General features: G+C 40.4%; 4 protein-coding genes across 4 annotated transcripts; 1 reads left to right on the top strand and 3 right to left on the bottom strand.

Annotated features, from left to right (window-relative positions):
- Window positions 1–74: 74 nt before the first annotated feature.
- On the bottom strand, window positions 75–7,668 carry pabpc1l (poly(A) binding protein, cytoplasmic 1-like). The gene is made up of 14 exons (XM_069660919.1): window positions 7,476–7,668; window positions 6,811–7,004; window positions 6,392–6,507; window positions 5,018–5,157; window positions 4,819–4,913; window positions 3,353–3,490; window positions 2,561–2,656; window positions 2,079–2,339; window positions 1,906–1,993; window positions 1,709–1,828; window positions 1,485–1,621; window positions 746–854; window positions 503–633; window positions 75–137 (listed from the first exon to the last, which is right to left on the bottom strand). The coding sequence occupies exons 1-14, from the start codon at window positions 7,666–7,668 to the stop codon at window positions 75–77; spliced, it is 1,881 nt and encodes a 626-aa protein (XP_069517020.1).
- Window positions 7,669–8,449: 781 nt separating this feature from the next.
- LOC138590309 (14-3-3 protein beta/alpha-1-like) lies at window positions 8,450–12,812 on the bottom strand. The gene is made up of 6 exons (XM_069660920.1): window positions 12,657–12,812; window positions 11,244–11,545; window positions 11,007–11,127; window positions 10,577–10,740; window positions 10,331–10,426; window positions 8,450–10,239 (listed from the first exon to the last, which is right to left on the bottom strand). The coding sequence occupies exons 2-6, from the start codon at window positions 11,535–11,537 to the stop codon at window positions 10,183–10,185; spliced, it is 732 nt and encodes a 243-aa protein (XP_069517021.1). The 5' UTR covers window positions 11,538–11,545; window positions 12,657–12,812; the 3' UTR covers window positions 8,450–10,182.
- A 1,339-nt stretch (window positions 12,813–14,151) lies between these two features.
- ognb (osteoglycin, paralog b) lies at window positions 14,152–16,199 on the top strand. Its single transcript, XM_069660092.1, has 6 exons — window positions 14,152–14,344; window positions 14,460–14,520; window positions 14,764–14,928; window positions 15,009–15,211; window positions 15,330–15,422; window positions 15,566–16,199. Exons 1-6 carry the CDS (start codon window positions 14,246–14,248, stop codon window positions 15,734–15,736), a joined length of 792 nt encoding a protein of 263 aa, XP_069516193.1. The 5' UTR covers window positions 14,152–14,245; the 3' UTR covers window positions 15,737–16,199.
- LOC138589690 (ubiquinol-cytochrome c reductase complex assembly factor 5) lies at window positions 15,824–18,626 on the bottom strand. The gene is made up of 2 exons (XM_069660094.1): window positions 18,364–18,626; window positions 15,824–16,436 (listed from the first exon to the last, which is right to left on the bottom strand). Exons 1-2 carry the CDS (start codon window positions 18,515–18,517, stop codon window positions 16,345–16,347), a joined length of 246 nt encoding a protein of 81 aa, XP_069516195.1. The 5' UTR covers window positions 18,518–18,626; the 3' UTR covers window positions 15,824–16,344.
- Window positions 18,627–18,694: the final 68 nt, after the last annotated feature.

Below are 18,694 nucleotides of genomic sequence, written 5' to 3'. Positions count from 1 at the left end.
AAAAAAGTGGATAATAACCTTGAGTTGTAAACAGCGAGGCGTTAGAGAAGCAGTTTCTCACCTGACCGGGTTCTTCACTTCTTAGGAGAGCAATCCTTCACCTGGTGAGCCTGCAGGACAGCGATCGCCTCGTCCACCTGACCAATGAAAAGCAAATCATTGATTGAAGCTAGTTATTCATCAATGAGTGAATTGGTGAGGGTGAAGAGGTCAGTGCTTAACATGTAGCCAATAAGGAAAATGAGTCATAAAACAGCTTGTTGCTTCAGCCAATACCAGACTACTTCATCGAAAACTAAGTTGCTGTGTTGTAAAATTCAGAGACAAAAAATATAATTTCATGTGACAACACAGTAGCTCCGTAATTTCAGGCTACTGCAATGTTGAAGTAAACAAAACAAATGGTACAACTGTAGTCTTGTAGTCTGCGTTAGCCCTCGGCAGAAAGTGGTGCAGTGTGGTGGTGATACTAAAAGATGTAGAGAGGTGAGCATATTTATGCCTTGGCGTGCAGGGACTCGGGCGTCTCCAGCATGTGCAGCAGCTCTGAGTTATCGATCTCCAGCAGCATCCCTGTGATCTTTCCAGCCAGGTTTGGGTGAAGGGCATGGATCAGAGGGTACAATCGCTCCCCTGTGTTTTCACAGCAGAGAGAGAGAGAGAGACACGGGATAAACAACCAAAGATACAAGATGCTTTAATCGGCATGGGAGGGAAAAGGGCAGAACTGAGTGATGCCACTCACCGAGTAGCTGCTTCTGATCCATGAGCGGAGCTGCAGCCAACAGCGAGGCGGTGAGCGGCTCTTGGCCGTGAATGTGAACGTGCGGCTCCATCACAGGAGCAGGAACGACCTAAAGACAGTGTTCAGAAAAGTTCTTATTATATTATTCAAAAGGCTAATTAAGTAACTACAATGTTACAACAGTTTCACGACTAAATCATTGATACTGATGTTTTTTTAACGGCAGCTTCCTTAAAAAATGAGTAACTACTGTGCTACAAAATGCATGTTTTGTGCCCTTATCTCAAAGAAATTATTGTCTCGGTACTTTAAGAAGTTTCAAGTCATTTAAAGAATGAATACAAAGTTCTGTGGAGTTTCTCTGTGCTGTGGACATGCATGAGGAAGCACAAAGAAGCACAGCTCTGCATTATTATCTGAGTGTTTACGGCCCTCCCCCCAGGCCCTACTGCCACTTTGTTATGGTGGCCGCTCGTGGTACTGCAACAAAATAATCCCCAACAACTACCTACCCGTCTCTGAACTGCAATCAAGCTCAGTATCATGAATTGTTAATCTTGTTGATCTTTACCTGAGCGTAAAAACGCATTTTAAAATGCACCTTTATGCAAAGTTTACACTGAAACATGGTGCACATTTGCAGTAGGCCACAAAAGACCAGACAAAGACTACAAAGAACTATCATTGAAATAACTGAGGGTATAAGTATAAGAAAGTGGAGAGAAAGAGGTGACAGTACCTGTAGTCTTGTCATGGGTGCCGGCACAGTAACAATCTGCTGGACATTCCTGACTGCGGACGAGTACTTGTACTGCCCGCTTCTGGTCACGCCGGGCATGTCGGTACGCCCTCCCACAGTCTGGGTCCCAATGTTATCTGAATACAGACACTGCATGCATCAGATAATACCATCCATGAGATGCTGTAGAAAGCTCACCATGCTGTCGTAGTCCTTGAACTTACTTGTCTTTTGATTGGAGTTGAAGATGCGAGGAGCCTGGGTGGAGGCCTGTCGGACTGTGGCGATGGGGGTCGATCCGCGTCGGGGAACAGAACTGCTGACGTACTGAGCTGGGTAGGGTCCTGAAAATGGGGAAGACAAGATTTATACACACTGCATATTTACAAGTATGTGCAGATAAAACTAATGAGGCATTCACCCTGCACTCTGGGTGGCTGTCCTGTCCATCGAGGTACTGGTCTGATGTTGCTGACAGCATTGTGGTTGTAGAAGGAGCGCGTGGGGGGCTGAAAGTTTCAGATGAGTTAATGGAATCACGTTGGCTAATGAGATACAACTCCTCCTGAATCAACACTCAAAAATCAGACTCACCTGTGGTACAGTCATGTAGTATCCAGCCTGGTGGTACGAGTCAATGATTGGACTGGTCATGGTCCTCAAGGTGGCGAGCCTCTGCATGTACTTGTTGGTCAGGATGGCTTTACGCTCCTCCCTCCTCTGAGCCAGAGCCACATACAGGGGCTTGGTGGCAACGATTCTCCCGTTCATTTCAGTCACCGCTTTAGTCGCTTCCTCCGGTGATGAGAAGCAGACGAAGCCGAAGCCTTTGCTTTGGGAGCCGTCAGTCATGACCTACAGGAGACAGAAAGGTGTGAGGAACTTGACATCAGAGTTGTGGAGTGAGACTTTGACTCATGCTGAGAGACTCGTCTTACTTGGGACTTGAATGCCTGAAGACTGGTCTTGAGAATTAAATGTAAAAAGCTATATTGTTTAAGTTTTATTCCTACCTCTGATAAATATACGGATGAGCAAGACCATTACAGGTGTGTACACATTGGTCACAACAGTACCTTGGCGCTGGTGATGGTGCCATAAGGAGCAAACTCCTTCCTGAGTCTCTCATCATCTATGCCATCGTCCAAGTTCTTCACATACAGATTCACCCCCTGAAATCAGAAGCGGGTAAGAAAAGTGTCATGCTTCCAACCACTTTCTGTCAAGCTGATCAATATAAAAGCAGCATATCCAGATATATATAGTGTGTTGTGTTGTGTGTAAACTGGGGTATGAATTTCATGGGAAGAGCGGCTAAAGCTGTCTAAGTGATGCATGGTGACACCTCTTTGGCCAGTGAACTCTGATGGGGTCTCCTCTTCGTCTTTGAAAGCCTTACAGGACAACTGGCATCCTTTCCTTTTCCATCTTTCTGCTTCATATTTTTAACACATACAAACAGATGTACATTTAATATTTCTTTACATCTAAGTTGCAGTAATGTTACTAAATATCATTCTGTGTCAAAGTTGTCCTGCTCAACGAAAATCCCAAAAATCACAAGTCAACTAGAAGAAATCAGCTCCCGAGTTTGGAGACGTTTAGAACAAATCTTAAGTGCTGCCTTAGTTTCAAATGATATAATCTGTCTGGACACCGTAGCCCAACTAAATTTATACTACCCTTATAGGTTTTGACACACATTGTGCGTCTGTATTCTGGACGTATCAAAAGCTTTCAATAGATGTGTCACTGGTATTTATCAGACAAATGACACATGTACGTTAGCTGAGTCTTGAATTAAACAGAGGGAGTCACTGACGATTCTTTGATTGACAAATGGCCGTACACATAAAATGCAGCAGCACCTGATAGCGCTGAATGCGGTCCTGTTTGATCTGGTCAAACTTGCGCTTGAGCTCTCCCTGGCGTTCCAGACGCTTCTGAGCCCGACCCACGTAGACGATCTTCCCATTGATCTCCTTTCCATTCATTTCATCGACTGCCTGGAGAAACGAGAGGAGCATCGTCATTTAGAGAACAAAGAGTGATCACTGAATCCAATAACTTCTTGTTCCTTTGTAGTCTTAAGTCATGTTAAACAATAGACAAGTTTCCATAAACATACTTTTAACAGTTTGATTGGAAATGATGGCAGAATTTGATCAAACTGCATCGATTGCAATTCCTAAATTGGTTTTATCCTTGGTCCAAAGAGGGTTCAAGTTCTGATACAGCCATCATCTGCCCAGTAGGGATACAGTATATTTCTGAGAGCCTCTCTTTTCCTGCTAAAAGTGGTCAGAAGATGGCAGTGACTCCCACACGTAGACAAAAATTATATCAGCCACAAAGTATATTTTGGGACCGTTTGAGCCTTCTTATTTGTTGATTCACCCAAAAGAACAACGCAACCTGCATCCGAATTCACTCGTAGACTAAGATTAAGTGTAATGTAAAGAAACGGCTGGTTGATAACCAAAAATGTCAACACTGACTGCTTGAACTGTTTGCATGTCACCTATAAATTAAATTGTGTCCAACTCATGTTGTTTAACGATGTCTGTATTGTATGCTTTTATCACAAACTAGTATATTTCAACTATTGTGCCTATTGAATTGTTTTGTTGTTTTAGGATGCCAGTAACATCTGGCAAAATGGATTACTGATGAAAACTACCCTTGCGGCTAACTCAGGTACGTTTACATGTTGTTTAATGTACATTGTCCCTTTTCTTCTTCAACTCAAACAGACACTTCCCCTGCAGTCTGTCCTTAACAGCGAGCCTCCACCACATGTTGATTACAGATGCTATTGAGATACGGGAATTGTAATTTTTAGGCTTCTCTATAAAACATATTGCAGACCAAGAAAGTCAAAATGGCAGACTCATAGAGGGAGGGAGAAACAAACAGAGGCTGGGGGAGCAAGTGTGTGCAATATGAGACCAGAGGTGTAGTTAGCTAGAGGCTAAACAAAAAGGTAAAGCTGCCAGAGTCAAACTTTAGTTATTTAGTAAAATTCTGGAGGAGCTAAAACCACAGATAGAAAGCAAACAAATACTTAGCCATACAAAGCTCAAATGTTAAGCTAATTCATTCTCTTGTCTTTATAAACCCATTGTGTATCTGCGCTGTAGGTTTGAGAGTCATAAATAAGGCCTGATGTAACTTCAGATTATGAAACAAGAATCCAGATGCTCTTTATTGTGTTTGAATACCCAGTTAGTATTAAAGGCACATTGTCCTTTGCCAGTGAAGTGAACTAAAGCTAACATGGCCCTTAATGTCAACATAATGAAGTGCGTCTGTTTGCGGGCGTGGCACACACTACCTTCTGAGCATCCTCGTGGTTTGCGTAGTTTACAAAGCCGAATCCTCTCGAGCGTCCTCTCTCATCCCTCATCACCCGCACACTGAGAGTCCTCCCTGACAGATAGAGCACAAACCTGTCTGTGACTGAACTGTGGTATGCTAAATGATCGTTATACAAATTGATTACAGTGTACAGAGTTAAAACTATGCTTTCTTACCAAATGCAGAAAAGACTTCCTTGAGTTTCTCCTCAGAGTAATCTTCACCAAAGTTTTTGATGTAGACGTTGGTGAACTTCATAGCTTTGGTGCCAAACTCCACCTCCCTCTCCTTACGGGACTTGAAGTGGCCAACAAAACTACAGACATAATCCAACCCATCACCAAGAACACAATAAGGAAAGAAAGAAAGTCAGACGCTTGATTGTTTCATGGTGGAAATTTGTCGTTCAAAAACACCACAGGACAATTAATAAAGACAGAGAACACAACAGCAACAAACGCGATAGAGCTGAGCGATAAGTTGATCTTGTCAATTAGGAAGAGGTTTAAAGGAGCAGTTCGCCCTTGGTAGAAGCCACTGTCAGTCAAAGCTGGCGTTCTCTGTAATCGATACAAGCAATAATATTTTCCTATTTTGAGGAAGTGTAGTTTAGCAAGCTCCCTGGCCTTTTCCAAGGCCCATTGGAGAAGCGGATAGCGTCCTCCAAAGGCGCTGCAAAATTGTTTTTTTTCCCCACCATAATGGCATTAGCTCCCCATAATAGCACGATAGGATTGAGGCTGAAAATCAGCGAACTGGCCCTTTAAATCTGAATTTCCCCCCCCCACTTTAACTTGGGTAATTATGCCACAACTCTCCTTAGCTCCTGTAGTTCTGAGTAACAGGAGAGTCGTCTTCAGGCGCAAGTAAAATGTCAACGAGGAGACAGAACAAGAACCAGAATACCTCTTTAGTCCTTTGTTTGTCAGAAGAGAAATATTGATCCTAATTTTAGATAATAGAGTTTGGAGTAAACATAGGGATTTCATTTTCAGTCCATATCGCCCAGCCCTACAACACAACTTAAAGACAGAACAGTCACATAGAAGTTACTAAGGCAAATATTATTTTAACCAGAACTTAACACTTATAATAAATCTGGATCTCAAATTCTGCCTCCATTGAGAAAGAAATCAGAAGAAAACCTACACTGTACACTGAACGGACATGTTTTCTGATGACCTTGCTTTGCCTGTTTATCCCTAAAATGACAATAAACACAAAGGACAACAAACCTTGACACAGATCCTACCTACTCACTGACCTAAGCAGGGACAACTGACATTTTTTCCCCAGGAAACGGGCCTTTGTGTTGACAATGCCAGATTCCAAATGAACACGTGTCTTTTGACTGAGCAAAAAAAACAAAACATGGAGAAATCATCTGCACAAAATCTGCGACATCTTCAACAGAGTCATCAGCATTCACTAACAGCTTATATGATTAACATATATTCTGCTCTACTCTTTGCCTGAACTTATTTCAATGTTATGTGTTTGCCAAAGTTAATCTTATCAGCTTAGCATTTTGAAGTATTTACTTTACTCACACTTTCCTATCATTCAGCAGCATCCCGTTCATGGTGTCAATGGCCCGGTTTGCAGCCTCATGAGTCTCAAAGTGGACGAAGCCGTAGCCCTTGGATCCTTTTTCATCACAAACAACCTACAAAGAAAAGGGCTTCAAATCAGGCAAATTACAGCAGCTTCAGATGTGTATTCTTGTATTGGGCGGGGTGATAATTAGATTACATCAATTATCTACTGATCTTTTGTGTCAGAATGATATGATCATTCTGTTACTGTTTTACAAAATTGGGTTGTAGAGATTAAATACTTCATGGGCAAATGTTTAACAAATGTAAGCACAGTCCTGCTCCTCTATCAAAGCTTGATACTGTACAAACACACAGCTGCCCAGAGAGCTACAACAACCATACAGTGATCAACAGATGTTTCAGCCACTTACCTTGCAGGACAGGATATTGCCAAAGGCTGAGAAGGTGTCATACAGCGCCTTGTTGTCAATAGACTCGTCCATGTTCTTGATAAAGATGTTTCCCACACCAGACTTCCTGAGTCCCGGGTCACGCTGAGACCACATTATTCGGATAGGCCGGCCCTTGATTACATCATAGTTCATTGTATCGAGGGCGCACTCAGCTAAAAAAACAAACAAACAAACAATCGCAGAATAATCATCAGACACTACAATGTCACAGTTCTGTGGTGGATTCAAATTATGACAAAATGTTAGTCATTATCTGCAAATCCCTATGACCTCCCATCATTATTATTATTATTATTATTATTATTAAATATTAGCAACACAAAACAACATGCCATGTTCTTTTACATCACATGTTTGAAGTTGTTGCCTGAGTATCTCATCCCATATTATTGTTGTAGATCTATAGTGGCTGGCATCACGTTACAGTAGCTATTCTAGTATATTACAGCATGCAGTTTGGCATTAAATTCCTTGTTTGTTGTGGGTTCATAATCATAATAATAGTTACAGGTAACATTTCAGTGTGTTGAATTATGTTAAGTTAACTGGACTTTATTTTTTAGTGAATAAGAACTTCTTATAAATTCAAATTTGGGTACATTTGGGCAAAATGGGTACTCTACCATCAGCTGGTTGCTGGAAGTTAATGTAGGCATATCCGAGAGATCTGCGGGTGATGATGTCACGGCACACACGGATTGACATGATGGGTCCAGCAGGAGAGAACTTCTGGTAGAGCATGGCCTCGGTAACATCAACGTGCAAGTCCCCGACATACAAAGAGGCGAGAGGATAGGATGGTCCACTGCTGTTCATCTTGGCTAATGGTCACTTTAAAAAAACATGTTATGAGTAATGAGATCAATGCCGGAAAAATTATAACAAGGGGAGAAAGGTGTGGCTAAAAACTTGGGGTGAAAAGATTCCTAGCTACAAAATAAATTAAAGTAATGTCTTATAATGATATAGCGTTAGCTTTATATCAAGCTAGGACTAAAGGAAAATGACATAAAAATGTATAGCTAAGAAATCAGTTTAAAAAATATTGACTTGTCACCATTATCACAGATTCAGGAGAGCTAGCTAAAGTTAGCTAAATTTGTTTATGCACTTCTTGTCAAACTTAGCTGATATATAGTGCAGATGAAGCAGCGAAAACTTAAAATCACAAACCGATTAAACCCTCCTCAAAATGAGCGTTACTTACAGTTTTTAGCTTAATTTATCACTGCCTTGAGACTTGTATGACTTTCAGAGTAGCAGGTCGTGAGCGCCGTTGACTTTCCACATGGGCGGGAGGTTGTTTTCGTTTAATTAAGACCGTGTAACACCTGCATTTGTCCTCCGCGCAACTTATCCCAATCAAACAGTGCGAGGGCAGAGATTTAGCTAATGTGACACTCCGCATTGACAACTAGTCCTCGCGTATCGAGGGGTAATATCTACGTTTTTCGCCCTCTGGTGGAAAACAATACCCACCTACAATTTGTCACCATATCTCAGCGACTGTTTCTGAAAGAATTTAAAGTTCTTGCCACGACTAAACCATATTCAGAAAATATTTCCAGTAAACAAAAATGAAGACGTAATTTGCCTGTTATCTTAAACGAAACTTTATTTCACTGAATGGTCTTTGACACTTTCCTATTTCTTACATGTATAGTGAAACTAGTATGGTTTTAAGATACATAAACACAAAGCTAGAATTACACCAACCATTGTTTTATCTCCATTTTCATCATTGCTTTTTAGAGCTATTCTAAAATTTTCACAACCACGTGTGTGCACTGGGTAATAGACTGTTACAGAAGCAAATTTTAGCCATAAGACTTGTCAGTAAAAACAAAGCAAGTAGATACCTGATATACAGACAGGCTTCGTTCCACATTCACTAACTGCATTTTCATCAAGCATAATAATAAACTGACATGATTTTTTTTTTTCAACAGAAGATTATTTCAATTCATCGGAGCATTGTCAGAGTAAACAGACTGTCAGCTATAATGTGGAATGGTGTCTTCAACTACAATATGTGGAATGTAGTGGTGATACATGGTATTGTGACACTGAGCTTCTTTCCAAAATCTCCAAATTGCGCCTTCAAAATAGACCTGATTTTTGAGGCGATCGTTCTCACCAGCTATGTTTAACAGCAGAGAAATGCACCTGGCTAAAACTGAGATTTAGCATATTTAATTTGTCTGGTCAAACTCGTTCAAACAAGCAGATCCAGCCCCTTAATGAAAACGAGGCTGCGAGAGAAAACCAGGCACAGAAATTTTTTTTGTTTTTTTTTTGGAGAAAACAACCGCTTTAAGAGGAATAATTTGCAAGCAGGGTTGATACAGTGTGGTAAGACATTTTCAATTAACATCAATAAAAGGTTACTTTAGGTTTTACATACAGATGATAGTCAATCCTGCAAAATACATGGAACCACATTTACGCACACACATTTTCCATTGTACTGAGATCAAGCAGCACCTGAACAGTGAGTAAAACTACAATGACAATCCATATTTAGATCATAAAAACAAAAAAAAGGAGCACTGCCTTTCAAAAGCCTAATAATGTGGAATGTCTGGACAAATCTAAAATGACAATTTAAGGGGTCCCGAAAAACGTTTGAAACTGTGAAATTTGTGAACATGATCAAGGAGCATTACACCAAGATGTCAGTGTCACAATACAGCCTGCCTCCGTTCTGTATGAGCACACAGCAGAATTGCAGTTAGTCGAATACAGGATTGTACGTGTGTCTGGAAATTCAAACACACAAAAAAAAACTGTTCTGGGGTTGTGAAGCAAATGGAACGCCTAACATCACAGTGTGTGGTGGAAATCAACTGCCAGTTTAATTACCATACAATAAAACCTGTAAATATCATAAGGGAATCACAAATAAAGTAACAAAAAAAAGAAAAAAGGGATGAAAAATGCACAACAAACTAGCTGGGACAAAGGGATTTGGAAGGACGATTAGAATTCACAACACCCCTCCCCCCCAGACCATACACACAATTTTTCACATCCTTTCACACTTTCTTTCTCACTACAAACAGACACACACACAAGCAAACAAAGCCGACAAAAACAACAGCAACATGGACTCACTAATCAATACAACATGTTTCCACAAAGTGACTGAATCTGCTAACTGAAAATCACCCTGTCACCTCACAGTGAACTGAGAGGGGTAAACTAGTTGGTCAGGAGCAATTCAGGCTGCTTGTCATACAGAAGTGGGAGGAGCTGATGGAGTGGAGGGGGATGTATATAAGCTGTCTGTGTTTAAGATAAGAGTGTAGGTGGATTAACAGTGCAATTCCATTAGTTTTCCCCGTCTCCAGTCTCTCCCTCATCTGCCTGGTTTTCTGATGTCCACAGCTGGAAAAGGAGAAGAAGAAAAAAAGTTACGATTTGCTGTAAATAAAAACATCATGAATGAGAGGCAAAAGAGCCTTTGGTCTAAACTCACAGTCAGGTTGTCCCTTAGTAGTTGCATGATCAGGGTGCTGTCTTTGTATGAATCCTCGTTCAAAGTGTCAAGTTCAGCGATGGCTTCATCAAATGCCTGAAATACAAAAGATTCAACTAATTTAAATTTGAAAGTACACAAGCGCTAAAATGCAAGGCTTTTGGCTAATTGCCATGATAATCGTCTTAAATATTGAGACAAACCTATTTAAAAGGTTCCAAAAAGTGTTAAGGGATCAGATCATACCGTTTTAGCCAGGCAGCATGCCTTGTCTGGGTTGTTTTGGATTTCATAGTAGAAGACTGAGAAGTTGAGGGCCAGGCCAAGCCGGATAGGGTGTGTTGGCTGCATCTCGTCCTTGCTAATGTCAAAAGCTTGCTGGTACGCATCCTGGGAGTTGTCCACGGTTTCTTTGGGCGGAAAAAGATAATCAAAACAGAAAAATAATTTGACCACCTTATTACATCCCAATACATGTTAAAGCAGTACTAAGTTATATTTTTGGCCACTCCGGGGTAGTTGAACAAGCAAACAAGAACGATACTGTATTTTCAGCATATGATTGAAATGGAAAATGTGTTTGCACATAATTCAACCAAATAAATACATTTGAGGGCCATGAAACGAAAAATTAACCAACCGTCACAACACAGGTGTAAATAATGCCCTCACTTACCCTTCTTATCATCTCCAGATGCAACCTCGGACAGGTATCTATAATAGTCGCCTTTCATTTTCAGATAGAACACCTTGCTTTCAGCAGTTGCGTTGTTAATGAGATAGTTGTCCAGCAGTCCCTGAAAAGAAAAGAAGAGGCTTGTTGGATAATCAGGTTGAATAAAACCAAATTACCATCTTCACAAGTGTGTGAACCAGGATTGTTTAAAACATCAGAAAGATTAGAAATCCTTACAAGAACATCTTTGCAGATTTCCTGCAGCTCAGATTCAATCTTGACCCGGTATTCACGTGCCATCTGCTGTTTTTTGTCATTGCCCTCAGTCTTTGTCTCAATGCTGGAGATGACGCGCCAGGATGAGCGACGTGCTCCTACCACGTTCTTGTAGGCAACAGAGAGAAGGTTGCGCTCCTCATTTGACAGCTCCGAACCTTGCTCTGTCACCGCCTTCATGGCTGTGGCCATGTCGTCATAGCGCTCAGCCTGCTCAGCAAGCTTGGCCTTCTGTACCAGGTCGCTCTTATCCATTTTCTAGTCTGAGGAGAAGAAGATACAGAATTAGAGGAAGTGTTGTCTACTTTAGTAGAAAAACAAGGAAATATTTAATAACCGTCCATTAACTGGATATCACTATGTGTTCTGAAGTTATTTTGTTTCACTTTAACAAACCAGGACTATCAGGTAAGGAAACCATTGGGTTCAATGGAAAGCGAGGATAAGCATTGCAAACTGGGCCCCTTGGCAAGTGGGTCAGCCATACACATCACTAGCTAATGTTAGCTGCTAGCTAGTCGATAGCGCTAACCAATCGCGGCTGGTCTTTTGAGTGTTTAAACAAATTTTGTTTGAAAATAATGTAATCTTCCTTACGAACTGTTAAGATGTATGATTACATATGCGCATGTGTTCTAATTGCCCGTTTAACGTTGTTACAACGGACACTTGCTACATCAACCGAAGCCTTCCCGGGTCAGGCTGTAATGCCCTCCCCTGATGTTGCTAGCAACGCTAGCGCGAACATACATTTGGCTAACTGAACGTTAGCTTGGTGAATGCGGTTCGATAAGCGATATGATCTATAAATTGTTTGGCTCTGATTTACGTTGGCGATTTACTGGATCACATTTAAGCAGATACTACAGCTAATCTGACGTATTCAAGATATTGCAAAGCGACTGGAGCGGCTCGCAATGAGCTAGCAACCATGTAATATTGTTACCGCTATCTAACGGTCCGCTATCCAGCTAGGCCAGCGAAAGCAACGACCGAGTGTCGCTTAAAAGACACGGTTAGGGTGTTGGCAATCAACATTTGGCTTCTTTATAATCATCACAAATCAAAATATTGTACTCCATGTTAGTTACTTTCGCGTTTAATTCATTTTTAACAGCTGTATCACGGCCCGCCCAGGCTGACGAGCCTGTCAGAACAAAGTGTCATGGAATCCGTCGGTTAGCTTGCAGCTAATGCTAGTGTGCGAGGTAACGGGCTATCCTTTCACAAACCTAGATTGTCTTGTAGGTTAGCATTATGGCTTCTCAACAGGATTCAACCGGATACGATAAAACAGCCATTCAAATGTCGAGCTACAGACAACAATAAAGCATTATTGTGCGCTATTGATAACGTTGGGGCCATTAAACTTACAATATTGGCGGCGTTTAATCCTGCTTTTTTCACTCTCTGGACGATTCAGCCTCCGTCCTCCGTCTCGCTCAGCGTATCGTTCAGGGCAGTACCACTTCCGCTACACTGGCACTTCTGTTTCCCCTTTTTTTTCACCACACATCTGCCTTACGTAATGCAACCACTGCTCAATGCGCTAAATAAGATAATTATCATAGCCAAACCTTAAATATAGTTTTTTCAAAACACGCGTTTTGCGTCGCATTTTTGTAATCTGAAGGGATTTAAAAGGACGATACCACCACTTTTTTTTTTTTTTTTTTTTTTTTACAATAGCTCGGAATAAAGCTGATTATTTTTATTCAGGCTTAATCTTAGCGAAGATGTATTTTAAAGTAGCAGCTTATTGTTTTCCAGCATTGTGACTTTGGTTTTGGAGTTTTAGTTACTAAGAAAAATAATCATTTTTCAGACAATAAAAAAGACAGGAAATTTTCAGCATTTATGCTTTTACCTTAGAGCTGCATGCACCATTTGCTCAAGGACACTTAAGTGGATCAGATTTTTCTCAATGCAGGAGCTTGAAGCTTGTACCCCAGCTTATGGTTACTGTTAATAGATCTGGTCGCAGTAAAGTGAGCAAGGCAAGGCTTTTTACCGGCAGGCTCAATATTTAATCTTTGCATGAATTCAGCAAAAAGTATAACAAAAGTGACAATGAGGTTGTTTTTGTACAAGCCGACAATTTTCTAACTATTAACAGTTAATGGCTATAATTGACTGTATGCAGAGAGGAAGCATGTATGTTTTACAGATGCAGCATTTGGACTACTAAGATATAGCTTTAAGAGCAGTGCCTGTTTATTCAATTAAGATTTTTTTTTTTTAAATAAAGCTGCGTCCAGTGGAAAACTGAGTTACTGTTGAAAACAGATGGTTACTGTCTATATGCATGAATGTCAAAATCATCCTAATTCAGAAAGGAAATACAGCAGCACATTTTCAAAGTAAAGCCTTCCAGAAATCATCAATCCACACCACACCACAACCCTTAAAATGTCAACGTTCATAGTCACTTCTAATGAAAGAAAAAAGCTCTCCTAAAGAGACATAGAAGTTTAACTGCTTTTTAGATTTGTATTTGAATTAAGTATCAAGTTGGAATCAGGACGTATTAAAAAACTAGTATTTTCTCTGGTTTGGTGCTTGCTTTGCATTCCTTTTTCAAATTAGTTTTTTTTCCAGCATCAATTACTGGAATCCAGAACTAGTCTCTTTTTCCAATAACAACATTCCTGTGTCACTAAAAGTAAACTTTAAAAGCAGCGTCTATTATGTTTGTCTATAACTAATAATCTAATCGTCATGTTGTGCATATTATGTTGTACTCACCATCAACATTCTTACTAAAAATACAGCTTTAAAATCATTCTGGTCACTGAGAACAACACAAACACAGCATGTATTGAGTTAAATTTTGCTCTCTTGTCTTACTCAGCAGTATACTGGCAGCTTTGTAAAAACTGGATGGAAAATTTTTCTGCTCACATGTACCTCAGATATCATCCCGGCAGGCAGCACTCTCTTCTCTCACCAGCAACTGAGACACAATGATGCACCTAAGGACATTCATTTTCACATCTGTTATGCTCCCATGGATTCTGTCTTCTGCAGCAAAATATGAATACATGGAAGCAAGGAAACCTCAGGTAAATATTTTTGGGGGTTTATACATGGAGTAAATGGGCGGGTGAAAGAAATGCTTGATAGTCTTGAGTCAGAGGGGGAAGTTTAGTTATTAAGATGTCTTTTTTTTTGTTACAGAAGGACATTGTAAACTTGCCAGACTCTAATAATGACCAAGATGCAGCTCCAGCAGCCGAGGGTAAGGTTTGTTGAAACAGAAAGTGTTTAAAAGTCGATTATGCAACACTTACTGAGGCATTCTTCCACATTTTTGTGAATGTAGCTAAAGCCAATATTATGTAAGAATGAGGCCGATCAAGTGTCCTCATCTAAACTGTGGTGCATTAGAAGCTGAGAGAGATCTGTTAGTTAACTCTTCCCAGAGACAAAACGCCTTTTCTGTATGAACAAAGGTGATGTAACGATGTTGTGACCTTTGCAGACCTGCCGACATGTCTCCTGTGTGTTTGCCTGAGTGGATCGGTTTACTGTGAGGAGGTGTCCCCTGAAATGTCAAGCGTCCCAGCGCTGCCAAAGGAAACAGCGTATCTCTATGCACGTTTCAACAAAATCACCAGAATCCGCAATGGAGACTTTGCAGATATGGGTAACAAACTCAATGTAGTAATAAGGAAACATTAGGATTAATATTATCTTTCAAGCTCACTTCCTTTTCTTTTTCTTCAGCCACATTAAGAAGAATTGACCTGAGTGGAAATCTCATCGCTGAGATAGAAGATGGAGCTTTTTCCAAACTTTCCAATCTTGAGGAGCTCACTCTTACAGAGAACAGACTGGCCAGACTTCCCGTGCTGCCCACCAAGCTAGTGTCGTTCAACGCTAATTTAAACAAGCTAAAAACCCAGGGAGTGAAGGCAACTGCTTTTAAAGTAAGTTGGCGAGCTCACAAATGTTAAAATGTTGCATGAAATTTGCAGGTTTGCATGTGTTTACATGTTTCATACAGCATGAGGCCTTGTCAAAAATGGTTGTCTTTTGTTGATGCAGAAACTCACAAAGCTGGCATATCTTTACCTGGGAGACAATGAACTGACAGCAGTGCCCCAACTTCCAGAGTCTCTTCATGTTGTGCACCTGCATGTAAGTTCCTCTGTAATTCACCGCAATCAAATTAATCAAGCTTTGCAGAAGCAATTAGGCTTTTCTCCATGTGCACAGCCAGTTGTAGGTACCTGACGGGCCTACTTTGTGTCCTTGGATTGATCTGTGTGTATGTTCTGCAGAACAACAAGATCTCAACAATAACAGATGAGACATTCTGCCAAGGAAACAACAGTCACTACATCCGGACCAACATGTACGAGGTGAGACTAGACGGGAACCCCCTCATGGTGTCGGGTCACCCCGAGAGCTTCATCTGTCTGCAGTCTCTCCCTATCGGCTGGTACAACTGAAATAAAAGAGTATGCTTTTGTCAGGGAGAGGGGTTCTGCGTAAAATGAAGGATGCAGATGCCATTTGTTAAATACAATTAAGTTACATTTTATATACCCACATCTTTCATACAGAATATTACCTCTTAACAGTGTTTTCAGAATAGGAAAACAATGATGTTATTACAGAACAGCAAGATTTAAAACAGAGGGGAAAGAAGTGATGTGTGTTTTTTCTGGTTGTTTTCATATCAAATACTTTCAGCCAGTAATAACACATCTGTATAATATCCAAGTTGTCTTCAAGTACAGGGACTCATTTTGTATATTCTATCATGTTCCAAATGGCTGTTTTTCTTTGGCAGGTGCTATGAAATGTTATGAACATAACACATCAACATAGACTGATGTTAAGTATCTTCAATGCTAATGTTTCTTAAACTGAAGATGATATTAACAATAAAACCTGCATGTTCTAAGTGAATTCACTCTTGATAAAATGCATGACTGTGATGCAATTTGTTGTTGCTATTAAGTCCATTCCAGTTGGTTGGAAACAAAGGCAGTAAGAGTCCAAGAATGTGTCCTTGGATAACACATGTGAAGTCCACATTAGGCTCGACCACCATTCACTTTGCTGCAGGCTCATTAAGCACTACCAAACCATCTGCAATCTTCTGCTGGTACTCCCGCTCTGACTGTTTCCTTCGGTACACATCATCTGGAAAGACAATAACAGAATAAAATGAGACCTCTGCACAGCATCGATGCAGTTAAAGGTGCAGTGAGTAACGACAGGAACACATGGTGGAGCACACAGGTGTTACTAATAACATTAACGATCACCCTCTTCTACCTAGTTGCCCCATTAAGCCATGACAGAAAGCCAGCGTGCACAGCTGACCTTTTTCCACAGGAGATGATTTGGCTCGTCCTAGCAGGAAAAACGTACGTGCTACAAATAATGAGTGTATTCCCTTTAGGTGAGAGAGTTCAAGGGTGCTGGTTCAGTGACAAGGTGTAATGGACACTTAATAGAACTGAGCCATCGACTATATTTGTTTCACCTGTGCTTTTCTTGCTATAAAAATATTGAAATATGCGCCGTGAAAAAAAGGTCTACAGCAGTTAATCTGAAACACTTGTGCTTGTGTCAAATGTTGTTTGTAAACAAGGATTCTAAGATTTTTTTAAACTGGGTAAAGTAAACAGCCCGAGACGACAACAGCTATGTGTCATGGAAACTTGAAGACGAGGAATAAAACTAGGAGTTAGAGTCAGCTCTCTTTAGAGGAAAATATTTTTGTATCCCTAAATGGCCTCAGATTACTGGGACAAACTATGCAGGGCAGGTTTTTTTTCTTTTTTTAACACAAGAGGTTTTTTGATTCCTCTCATTTCTCCTGGAAAAGCACACTGGGGCACATCTGGAATAAGGAGATTTTAGTTCAGTGAGAGTAAAAACACATGAGGGTTCTTGGAACGATCCAGCGGACTAGCTGATCTCTTCAGGTGTAGTTACACTCATGTTAATGCAACATCCACAATGTGATATGCAACTTAAGCATGGTACTTAAGCCCTACATTTCTTCCTTAAATTTGACTTGAGTACTTTTCTTGCTACTTAGCACTGCTACCCCACCAAATCTCAGTGGGAAATAATTTTGAAAATGTATTTGACTGCAATTTTTTACTGGTACCTTTGAAGCCTTAAATGATAACCTAAAAGGTAGTCGGCTCCACCTATGCTAGGTTCAATAAATGGTCAATCAATTGATAAATGACATAAAAAGATTTGTCAGCAACATTTCTGGTGATATACATCTTTACATTACCGCAGATTTATGTTGTGATATAATAATGATGTACAGTATGTTTTCCTAATTCAAAAGTCTGCATCAGGGTTTAATGATATGAACAGCTTCTGATGCCTTGTTTGTTTGAGACAATAACACTCCTGTAGTTTATGTGGTATGGAAATCACCAAAATATCATAACTGAAGGCATACTGAGGTACTGAGTAAAAATTAATGGTGGTATTTTTTCTGTGATGCAAGTTGTAAATACAGTGTCCTGCATCAGTTTGTCCCGTCTCAATGTCTTAGAAATTGCAGTTTTCCATCTTTTTTTATGGTAGGAGAGAAGAAAGGCTGCAGAATAGGAAAGTTTCAGGACATAGTTGGATGGTCAACAAGATATTGCGTACTGGGACGGGCATTGCAAATTAGCCAAGGCTATAATGCTGTAGTGTGTAGTATGAGTTTACTTGCTTCATACTTGTCCCTATACAAATAAACATTTAATAAATAAATAAATACTAAATCTGTATACAGTACAGTCTTGGAAGTACGCCGACTGGGGTAAACACATTGTTGCAACATGGCAATTTTTTTACATCTCATTCATCTTGAAACATATAACCAAGTTTTAATTTACTATATTTAATTGCAAGCTAGACAAGACACTGCCGTCACTTCGCATGTTGTGGGCAATACCTAACTTTTTCTCTGCCATTACCGGATAACTTACATACGAAGGCTAAAGAGCTAACATGCTAACACATATACCCTTCATGCTAAAGTTGTCAGCTAATACCAAGTAAACCCATGGCTTTACTATTGAAAACAAATTTGTCATGTTACACTCACAAAAAGTCTCCCTTCCTATCCTCACGTTGATCATGATCCACTCCATGACGCCTCCAATGCAGAAGAAGATGGGTAAGAACCTGTACGCCCCAAGACGTGTTTTACCCGGAACCAGGCTCAGAAAATAGCTTAAATTTTTACTTCTATGAAACATTACGGCTTTCAAACACACGTGTCGTGTCTCGATAAACTGTCGTGGACAATCTCCACAGTTTCAAGTGTAGCACAAGCAGCATGCACCTTTACATGTCCTTTACAGACGTTACGAGAGCAACGGACGTAAAAGGGTGCACTTGTTTTGAGACTTGGCGGAGAGCAAAGGAGCAGATGT

Source organism: Semicossyphus pulcher, unplaced genomic scaffold, assembly GCF_022749685.1.
Source record: "Semicossyphus pulcher isolate SPU_LCO1_2020_fin unplaced genomic scaffold, fSemPul1.0.p SCAF_13, whole genome shotgun sequence".
NCBI classification, from domain to species: Eukaryota; Metazoa; Chordata; class Actinopteri; order Labriformes; family Labridae; genus Semicossyphus; species Semicossyphus pulcher.
The sequence above is the reverse complement of the archived record's forward strand: the minus strand, read 5'-3'. Positions and strand labels throughout refer to the sequence as shown.

Excerpts from the sequence above, each read along its gene's own strand:
- pabpc1l (XM_069660919.1), bottom strand. The coding sequence starts at position 7,668 with ATGAACAGCAGTGGACCATCCTATCCTCTCGCCTCTTTGTATGTCGGG. Across the intron at positions 7,005-7,475 it reads CTTCCAGCAACCAGCTGATG|CTGAGTGCGCCCTCGATACA; the intron begins GTAGAGTACCCA and ends TTGTTTTTTTAG. Across the intron at positions 1,829-1,905 it reads ACAGCCACCCAGAGTGCAGG|GACCCTACCCAGCTCAGTAC; the intron begins GTGAATGCCTCA and ends CCCCATTTTCAG.
- LOC138590309 (XM_069660920.1), bottom strand. The coding sequence starts at position 11,537 with ATGGATAAGAGCGACCTGGTACAGAAGGCCAAGCTTGCTGAGCAGGCT. Across the intron at positions 11,128-11,243 it reads AAATCTGCAAAGATGTTCTT|GGACTGCTGGACAACTATCT; the intron begins GTAAGGATTTCT and ends TTTTCTTTTCAG. Across the intron at positions 10,240-10,330 it reads TACTAAGGGACAACCTGACT|CTGTGGACATCAGAAAACCA; the intron begins GTGAGTTTAGAC and ends CTCCTTTTCCAG.
- ognb (XM_069660092.1), top strand. The coding sequence starts at position 14,246 with ATGATGCACCTAAGGACATTCATTTTCACATCTGTTATGCTCCCATGG. Across the intron at positions 14,929-15,008 it reads TGGAGACTTTGCAGATATGG|CCACATTAAGAAGAATTGAC; the intron begins GTAACAAACTCA and ends CTTTTTCTTCAG. Across the intron at positions 15,423-15,565 it reads TTCATGTTGTGCACCTGCAT|AACAACAAGATCTCAACAAT; the intron begins GTAAGTTCCTCT and ends TATGTTCTGCAG.
- LOC138589690 (XM_069660094.1), bottom strand. The coding sequence starts at position 18,517 with ATGTTTCATAGAAGTAAAAATTTAAGCTATTTTCTGAGCCTGGTTCCG. Across the intron at positions 16,437-18,363 it reads GATAGGAAGGGAGACTTTTT|ATGATGTGTACCGAAGGAAA; the intron begins GTGAGTGTAACA and ends TTGTCTTTCCAG.